This window comes from Buceros rhinoceros, unplaced genomic scaffold (genome assembly GCF_000710305.1).
Source record: "Buceros rhinoceros silvestris isolate BGI_N320 unplaced genomic scaffold, ASM71030v1 scaffold10380, whole genome shotgun sequence".
Lineage (NCBI taxonomy): Eukaryota > Metazoa > Chordata > Aves > Bucerotiformes > Bucerotidae > Buceros > Buceros rhinoceros.
The window spans coordinates 58469-68821 of record NW_010390179.1 but is presented as its reverse complement, the minus strand read 5'-3'; the positions used below and the strand labels follow the sequence as shown (position 1 = coordinate 68821).

At 41.0% G+C, this 10353-nt stretch overlaps 1 protein-coding gene across 1 annotated transcript in view; it reads right to left on the bottom strand.

The window, feature by feature from the left end:
* Positions 1-350: 350 nt before the first annotated feature.
* Positions 351-10353, bottom strand: part of HIPK3 (homeodomain interacting protein kinase 3) — a 55251-nt gene continuing 45248 nt past the window's right edge. Inside the window, exons 11-15 of the mRNA XM_010136798.1 lie at positions 9244-9540; positions 8244-8384; positions 5044-5279; positions 4670-4797; positions 351-3086 (exon numbers count right to left, since the gene is read on the bottom strand). Of these exons, the coding sequence (XP_010135100.1) occupies positions 2610-3086; positions 4670-4797; positions 5044-5279; positions 8244-8384; positions 9244-9540 (1279 nt within the window). The 3' untranslated portion in view covers positions 351-2609. The remainder of the gene's footprint in view (positions 3087-4669; positions 4798-5043; positions 5280-8243; positions 8385-9243; positions 9541-10353) is intronic.

The window sequence follows — 10353 nt, the reverse complement described above, 5'->3', positions numbered from 1 at the left end:
TACTGTTGTGATATACAGATAATCGTGTCAATTTAACAAGCACGGCAGCTTAAAACCTTAAGCACAGTAAAAAGAAAGTACAGTAAATACATCAGACCCATGAAGATCCCCATGGCCCCAGAAAAAAATGCGGCATTTTTCTTGTCCTCACAATACAAAACTCAGCTGCTCCACTTGCACTGGTGCTCTTGGTGTGCCCATCGCCTGCAACGGAGCCAGCACCAGACCCAGCCGCTTCCCAGCAGCGGGAGCGCGCAGAACGCTGGAACCGGCTGGACCGCACCGCACACGGCTGACGGGCGGAGGGGCATTCCCAATTCGAGCGGTCTCTCGACTCCCTATACTTAGGCTTTGTGTATGTGTTGGTTTCTAATTCATCAGGACGCTCCTAGTTTCTAACGCATACTTTATATACACACACTTGTACAAAATGCATAGAGTCGATTGCTAAAAACACAGAAACTTTTGGGAAAAGTTACGCTTCTTAATTTTCAATGCGATTAAAAATGTACTGCTGGTATTTTTTTTAATGATCTAATACTGTTGTATTTTAGTTATTACTTAAAAAATAAATCAAATGTAGGCACATTTATTTCATTCAGACATTCATTAAATAAAACACTGCTTGTGTTAGTGGAGTAAAGAAAAAGATTACCAGTTAGTAGCTTATTGACAGAGCTAAACTCAAATGCTTTGCACTCCTATTCCAGTCAACATTGCAAGGATTGTATTCCAGATTTTGTTTTAAAAAAAAAGTTAAGTCAAGCCTGCAAGATGCAGCTTCTTAAGTGTCTACACAATGCCAATATGAAAACATAAAAAAATTAAGTTACATCAATACATCCACTTATATGCAGTGATGAGCTCAGAGTTAATGGAGATAAAATACTGATGCAAAGAACACACCCCAAAAAAACATACGCAATCATCTTCCATCATTTACAGTATAGTAGTTACGGACACTTCAAACATGAAAACAAAATAAAAACACAAAAAACCAAAAACCAAAAATCCAAACCCAAAACCCAGCTTCTATTTCATGTAATTAGACTTGTACAGAAATTAGAAGGCTAAGAAAGAACTAGTTAATCACCTAATTTCACAGCTATCTGAAGTGGCAATCATTATATAGCAGCTTATCTATGATACATTCAAGATAAATGATACAATTTATTACTTGCCCATAAGCTAAAACACAGCCTCAGCCGAACACCTTCGGTCAACCCACCTCTACACTACAGCGTACTTGAGGTCTAGGAGAGAGTAGCTACCTTTTGGAGGAAATGGATGGTTAAGTCTTTGGTGCTGCGAAAGCAACTTCATTCGAACAGAACGATAAACGAAAAGACACACTTCCTAAGGAAAAGAAATAACGCAAAGAGCATGTAATTTACGTCCCTGACGGAATGTATTAAATAAGCGAACACCTGCAACAGGCTGAAACAAATACTAGAATGTAAAAAGACTAAAATCTCTCCCATGCATAAATGAAAGATTGCACACAAAGAACTCACATCTTTTCAAGCTTCAATAGTAAATATTCTGCTACTAGTTATTAAATACTGCATGGTTCGCTCAAGCTAAGATGAAACCACATCATGGATCAACGAGCACTTGGCTTCTCCTTTCACTAGCTAGTCAGTCATGCCTACCCCACCTCTAAACATTTTATCAGATCCAATTAGACAAACACTTTCAAAATAAACTACTTAGGTCGGATTGCAGTTCCATTTACCAGTATGAAATACTGCCTTGTGTGTCACTACTCAATAGCTACTGAATCAACTTCTCTTAAGCACTGCTAAAGTCTTGTCTTGAAGCTAGATCATCCTGGGGGAAAAAAAGACAGCAAAATTTGGCTACAGCAAAACATGCTGCCTCCTCGACATGGAAAACACACCCAATACTAAAATCATACCACACAAAACCCAAAATGAGCATTACGCTATCAAAAAATCAGCAGATCTGAATTTAAGTGCTGCAGTCCTCAACATTTATATATAAGTAATAACATTAACAACCTCAAATATTTAAGGCACTATGTGTGGAAACAGTTTACAATGCAGCTGAGATTATTAGGACAACAACATTTAAGAGCAACGTTTAGGCTTTTTCTCGCCCATGCAGAAGACACATGCAATGTGAAGAACAACAGCTCAACTTTTAGATAAGTGACTCAACATTTAAACACCAAGATACGCAACAAACACAAGTTACTTCTACACCGTACTGCCGACACATGTGCATCTGTTGCTCTAGTTCTGTACACTGAATGGCTTCCCAAATGTAGACGTGTCTTGCACTAGTTAGAAGGCAATTTTATAAAAAATAGCAGGAGCAAACCCAGATTTCTGCTCCCGTAAGTCACCTGTCTAAAGTTACTATAAGAAGATAACATGACCAAAGACGAGTTTTACCAAATGTGCAAAACACATTAAAAGTGAGTTTTTTTTTTAAAGCTCAGAGTTGTTTAAATTGCACCCAAGTCTACATGATTCAAAAAAATAGTTTTCCTGTTGTGCCATGGCTAATAATTAATAAATACCATGTTTCTTCTCAAATCAAACTTCTGTATCATTGAGCTTCCTCAATACACCGCGTTAGAGTTCTCACATAAACGGATACTGGCTGAGTTTTGTCGGACTCAGTGGAAATCCTGTGTAAGCAGGTGATGCTGCAATGTACGAATGCGGTGGGAAAACTGGTTTGTACTGAGTCTGATGGATGGTGGGGGAAGGTAAGAGACGGGGGTTTATGCCCACCGGAACCTGGTGCACTATACCGCTGGGGTGAGATATGTTGTACGTTGGATGTTGTAACAAGGGTCTTGAGGTACATGGCGAGGCAAGGAGGTGGGCCACAGGTGCCGCCGTGCTGAGGGGTGCGGACGAGGCGTACGGAAGAAGAGCAGGCTGTCCGCCGAGATGGGCGCCGCCAGGGAGATGCGCGTGCACGGTCGTGTGATTCGGACTCCCCTGCGGAAGGGAGAAAGCGTGACCGGCGACGCCGGCTGGGATGTAAGCCTGCGGCCTCCGATGGGTGTAGTTTCCGTTCCACTCCTGCGGCCCAGACCCAAAGTGCTGAACCTGTCCACACACAGAAACGGGCAGGTCTTAATACCACTGAGTATAAAGAGAGTTTGAAAAATGGAATAATGCACTAAAACTAGTCAACTTAAAATCAAGAGAAATATAGAGACGGGAATAGTTAAATGTTTAAACAAAAAAAAAATATTAGCTATTGGGGTAGTAGCACAGACAGGAAATCTGACAATAAGATATGGTAAATGGAACACAAGTTATTTTAATGCTCTTGCAAAAAAAAAAAAATGCCATGCTGGGCTGTTTTAACAGAAATACCATGTATCACATGAGCAAGGTGCTTATTCCACTCTACTCAGCACTGGCTTGGCATCAATTGGAAGTGCTGCATTCAGTTTGGGCACCATAATGAGGCACAAAGAGGACAAATAGGAGAGAAATTTTAGAGGAGAGCAGAAAAAATAATAAACGGATTGAAAATATCTGAGACAACTAGGCAAACAGAAGTCTAAGGCTATGGTCACAGGAAGATGTGGCAACCATCAACAGTTAGAAAGTCTAAAAATCAATTACTCCCATTAAATGATTCAGACTTCAAACTACACGGGACATCTACCAAAGAAGGAAGGATCACCATAAATTTTTGTAATGAAAATAATATTCTACATTTTCTGCCAAGAGGCTGAGGAGCTGCCGTCATTGAAGGGATTAAAAATTAATACTATGCTGATCATATTAAGGTTTGCTTAGAATTAATTAAACCAACCCTTCTGCATAATCATGCAGAAGGGGAGATTGATGTCACCCATCCAAACACTTCTTTCAAACTAAACTATTCCAGCCATTATTGGTAAATCCTCTTATCTAGGTATAGCGTACGTGCATTTAGTACTTAACTCCCAATTCAACATTCCAGCTCCTCTGCAAGACTTACACAAACAGGTTCTGCTCTTTTATTAAACATACCTCCAGATATCTAACCAAAAGCTCAATGCAGCTGCAGCTCAAAATTAATTAAAAGCGGTTAAACTTGATGTCGTGTGTCAACTTCAGGTCGCAGCCACAGCAGACACATTTACAGTGTTGTTGAGTAACGATAAAAGCAGCTTTAAAATTAACTTTGGGTGTCTTCCAACACTGGACTGAACTCCAACCACAACCTCTTCCCCGCCCCCCCCAGCTTCAGCGGGAACGGAAAGAAACAGTTGGGTTTGCTAACCCTCTCCAGGGTTCACCTCTGGAGAGTCAAACTAGAAGCATTTGAAGCATTTTCATGTGCACTACTAACAGAACAAGACTGAGATACAGCTGCAGTTTTCAGCTGTGCACTGCGAGCATTTTAGCATTCAGATGAAAAAAAGCTAACGTATTCTTCATTTTGTCTCGTACTTTGTGTAGGCATCGAGAATTTTCCCAGTGTGGCTTTTAAGGACCAGAAGTGAAAGATACTACTTGTCCAGCGAGCTGAAATACACCTTTCAAGATCTGAACGCTTCTGTAACCGAGCTGTGAAAACCTGCAGTTGCCACTGACAGCAACTGAAATTGTGAGCATTCAGCATGTTTGGAACCTCAGGACAGAAAAAAACCCCAAAACCCCACTTTTGAGATGTGACTAAGCACACATACCTGACTGAAGTTTATATGTTGCTGATGGAATGCTGATGCCAGCTTTTGCTGACGGTTTCTCACAAGAGAAGACTGGTTTATTCTTCCCAGGACAGACCGACCCTTTTTCAATGGCCGGCACGTAGCATCTTCCGAGACATAAACGAACAACGTTACATTTTTGTTGAAATTATGCTCTTCTAACAAGAGGTAGACAAATTTTGGTTTGCTCCAGAATATATTAAAGTCAAAACCCAGCACAATTTAGAAGTGTTTATTATAGATTAGCAGATATATTAGCAGATCAGAATCTTCATAGACACAGTTATTGAGTACTCAAATTTCTATTTTTATCTACTGGCATAGAAAGAAAAAACACACCTGCACTAACTTACCTGTATTCACCATCTGCTCATCAAGATGCAACCTGTTTTCAAGTCTCATTGGTGGCACCACTACTGTGCAAACAGCTGATTTGCTTTCAGGATTAACCGCCACTCTTGCTTCCTTATTTTTATTGGTATTAGCTACAAAGCCACTTTCCACAAACGGGCTGTCGTGACCTGAAGAGTCTGAAGCTGGGGAGCCATCCACCGTATCACAGCCACTTTCCTGTTCATCATCTGACATACTGTGAAAACACAGAAGTATTGCATTGAAACAAATGCATTTTCACAATAGAGATGCATTTTATTAAAATACCATAAAAAATTTACAAATGTGAAACTACTCAAGGGTGGATAAAAATGTCATGTTTTAATTATACAAGGACAGACATTCAGACGGCAGTTCAATATCCAAACTCCTTCTACCCATAAATTGCAAGGATCAGGGAAAGGAGGCAACTTCTACCTAAAGGCTTAGATGTGTAAGGATCTCATCTCAGGATAAGAGGACATGGCCTCAAGGTACTCCAGGGGAGGTTTAGGCCGGGTTTTCGGAAAAATTTCTCTACGGGAAGGGTTGTGAAGCCCTGGAAGAGGCTGCCCAGGCCAGTGGTGGAGTCACCATCCCTAGAGGGATTTAAAGACATACAGAGGTGGTGCTGCGGGACATGGCTGAGTGGTGACCCGGCAGCGCTGGGTTAACGGCTGGACTTGAGGATCTTAAAGGTCTCTTCGAAGCAAAACAATTCTGTCATTCTGTGACTGAGATGTGTAGCCCAACTTGCACTCACTCTTTAGTTCATTTTTGAAACAATCTTGTACTTAAAACCCCACTTAAACTTTGGGCTTTATTTAGCCCAATAGGAAGGGTTGAAGAAGATTATTTTGTTTCTTCCAGAATCAAACCATAAAGGTCTCCCAAAGGTTATTACACTAGCAAAAAGAGAACATGCTGATCTAACTTCGTTCTAGAAATCACCCACATCCCAGAGCCTACCAAAAGCCATCCCTGGGGGCTGAGAGTCAGGATGGCATAGAAAGTGCTGAGGAAGCAAATCTGCACAGCAGCAGGCAGCAACCTCTCATCTGCATATCAACCACCAGCAGCTACACCAGACTTTATCTACTAAAAAATGAGGTCTCTGAAGCTCCTCCAGAGAGCACTGCCTGCGTGTGACTGAGACTCTTTCAAACAGAACTAGATGAAGGAGGGAAACGCAACCCTCTGTTACACAGCAGCTCTTCTGGCACTGGTGGTCTGTGAAATCCATGCTGGTCAAGCAGTGCAAACTCATTCATTCAACCACTGCTTTTAGCAAAGGAGAAACCAACTCATAACAACAGCCTTTGCTAACAGTTATTAAAGCTCCCTGCTTGTATGAGAACAAGAAAGGGGCTAAGAAGGTGTAAACGGTAGCTGCCAGAAGCAAGATCAGAGACCAGTCAGTGGAAGCAGAACCAAATACCTCCAGGCAGCAAGTAGTGAACAACCTGGGAAAGAAACCTCATTTACAACGAGGTATACTGCCAGAAAAAATTAATCTCATTTATGTATTATTTATTACACAAGCAAAAGATACATCACAGACCCACTGCTAACAACAAAAATATTTAACTGGTCCTCAGCTGGGACAGTGCCAGGTATGGATTATACAGATAGCAAGAGACAACCTTCACTTAACAGAGCTAAAATGAACAGTATGGGGTGATGAGTAACTGTAGATGCCAAAGTTCCCAGTTAGAGAGGACTGGCATCAGAATTAAGAATTTCGATAAACTAGAAAAACATTAAAACCCCATATTTGTATTAAAAATCGGTAGAATACAAGCTTAACTTAAAACCTGCAAGTAACAGCAGTGAATTCACTGAATGGCAGAAATTTCTCTGGGATTATCTTCAATAAGTCAACCTCCGCCAAAAAAATCTATCCATGTGCTCCGTGTTGGATCAGCTTAGTAACCTAATAGAAAACTAATCCACACAAGCCCCGCGTGACTGGATTAAGTGTAACACAGAGCTGCATCCTGAGTGAACGACACCTTTCGCTGGTGCTGCACTCACCAGACTCCCCGCATCACCTCACTAGGACACGCCTTCCCAGCCCGGGACACTGCAGAGAGTAACAACCCACTGCGCTGCACTTCCTAGGGCTGTTTATTTGTATTCAGTGACCAATACCGCAGAGGGTACAAGCCTTTTTTTTTTTTTTTACCCTTCCCCCCCGCTTTTTTTTTGTTGAGCAGAGAGGATTGTGTTTCTTTAAACAGAATCATTGATATATGTTATCCATTAAAAAGTATTAAAAGCATTATTAAGTCCAACTTCCAAAATTTAAACCACACAAAGCTGCCTGTGCAGACCAGCACTTCCTTGCAGACTCCATCTCCTTGTCAATACATGCTCTGATAGAATCTTTAACTACTTTAAACAAACTTTTTTCATTAAGACTCCATCCTTATCCATCTTGCAAAACAAAACTGCTCCGAGTCCGAATCACTCTTTTCCATACAGAAAGCTATTCTACAGAAATCAGGAAGTGAACAGGAGAATCAAAATAAAAGAATTGGTTGTGTTTGTGGCAGCTGCAGGTTGTTTGGAAAAAAAAAACCAAACATATCCCTCCATCACAGAATTTCTATGGCGTATTGGGTAAATCATAGTAAACCAAACTTTTCATAAATACCAGCAACTACACAGCCCAAATATTTCTTGGTCCACAAACTCATACGTACAAATCTGATACGTAGAAGTGCCACAAGTAGCTACAATTAACATTTCAACATCTGAGCACTAGAGGGGCAGGGACTGCAATAATAGGAATGCTCCAGCCAGAACGTCCCCAGTCAGTGGGGACTTTTAACTGTCACAGGTCCATGTTTTACACGTCACACAGGTAGATGCTTTACTGTCAAGCTCTCAGGTACTTGTAGGAAAAAAATGCCATAAAATAGTTAAGAAAGCATTCAACATAAATCTGAAGAGTGAATTTTGAATAATGTGCAAACTTCCAGTGTAACGAGACAGATCTGTCAGGAGTGATGAAAGAACAGTCTATGCTGTGCAACTGTAGGCCAATAAATTAATTTTTAAATACATCACTTGGCCTCACCAGATGGCAACGTAACAAAACATCTGCATTTTTTCATATAAACTGAGTCTGCTTTATACTAGGATCTTTCTTTTTGTTGAAAGGAGCAAAACTTTTTACCTGTTGGATCGCTTGCAAGGAGATGGACTAGACTGACCCGAGGAGCTGGTACTCAGGGTGCTATCGGGACTGCTGAGAGAACACACGCGGTCAATGTTCAGGGTGTTCTGGCAGGCTTCACAGTCAAGGCTACCCTTACACCTACCACACAAAGAGAAAGTGACCAAACACACCATCTCTCATTCGTTCTTTCCATATCCCACTGACTTAGGTGTAATTACGGAATAAAAAGGGGTCAATTATTAGGAAACATCCTTTGAACATTAATTAATAATCCACTCCTCGTTTCCTTTTACACGCAAAACAGGCTTTACACCTTGTCAAGCTAAACATGCATTTTTTGAAGCCTATTAAATGAATAATTTTTTTCACTGAAACAATACTAAAACAAGTAGATAAAAGATGTTACTGCAACAGCTCAGAGCCTTGAAACCTTTGACAAAGTTCAGAATCAAAACACAAGTTCCTCCAGTTCAGAATCATTACCCGTACAAGTACAGTCGAACACGCGCTAAGCTTTTAAGCCCTCCTTTAAAGTGACACAGGCTGCTTTAACAGCCTTGTGAAATCAAACTCCTTCGGGGGACCATACTCAGGCATCTGCTTTTATACCCAAATGCACGTTTTTTCCTACTGATAGAGAAGTGTTTTCTACTCACGTGTATGCAATAGTAGCTACTGGATGCTACTGCTGGGATCGTAACATTGACTATACAAAACCAGAAAAGTAATCTTCAACAAATAAGTAGGGCATGACAGTAAAAAGTATGCTGCACCTAGAAGGAAATTTGGCTTTGAAAATGCCACAGATGAGCAAGGTAGACATTTGAAAGGATTTTTCACTTTCAAGTAATACACTGCAACAGAGTTAACGTCTTGGTGAATTGTCATTAGAAGGGCACTGCTTTCTTTTTTCAACTCTGATTCATCAAATACAGTAGCTACGCTAAGACAGTTGTACTGAAGTAACGCCTTAATAAAAGTAAACTTTGACTCTTACTCTCTCAGTGAGTGCGCTCGTCCTAAGTCATCTTCATCTGTGTCACTGCTGATGGTGATGACGCTGACGGCGGGGCTGGGGGAACTGGCAATGAAGATAGCCTGGCGCTGCTTGCTGGAGAGAGATGAATCGGGGGCCAGCCTGACCGGGGCCTCACAACAGTTACTTTCCTGTCCCTCTGAGTTATGATTGTCCTGTGCTTCTATACAACTTATTCTCTTTACAGCCTTCAGGTTAAGTATCTTTGGAGATATAAAGGCTGAGTTTTGGATATTGGTATTTTGTAACACATTGCTCCTGCAAAGAAAACACACCATTTCACATTTAGTGAATCTCTGCCAACAGTCCTGAAAACTGCACTATTCTCAACAAAACCGAAAAAAGCAACGTAGGCTAAAACACCAGGTTTCTAAACTAATACAAAGAAAAACATAAACAGTAAACACAGTCATAAATACTTGGCATAGATTATTTCATACATTAATAAAAAAAATAAATCCAGACTACCTAATATCCAAGACTGAAACTTGCCACAACACTGAATACAATAAATTGCAAATCCTATTTTCTTATAAAAAGGAAACAAAAACTCCATTCAGGCAAAAAAACCAACCAAACAAAACCTGGCCAGACTTCCTACAAAGATTCTCGCTGAAAACAAAAGCTGGCAGCCTCTGGATTAAATGCTGACTTAATGCAGGACTGCTGACATCGCCCTTTGTGACCCATGCTCCCCCCTTTACTGAGCTCCCCCTCCTTTGCAAACACTTTGTATGGCAGCGGGACGTGTTTTCTCCAGAAGGCAGCTGAAGTATTTTTGGCTAACGGTGGAAGAAAAGACTATTCCTAGGAACGCAGCCTCACGTGCATAAGCTTTGGAGTATCTCATCAGAGCTACCTCGATACATTCTTATACCTTCCCAAAGGCTCTAAAGACAACTCTGCTATCGTGACAGGCAAGTGCTAATCAACAGGAACTCAAAGCTCTTCCTATTGCAAGTATCTTTCCACCTAGACCGTATTACCAAAATTACACTGGAAACTCAGGGCAGGAAGGAGAAGTTTTCCCAGAAGCCCATTTAAGTACAACTGTCGCTAAGAAACACGCCA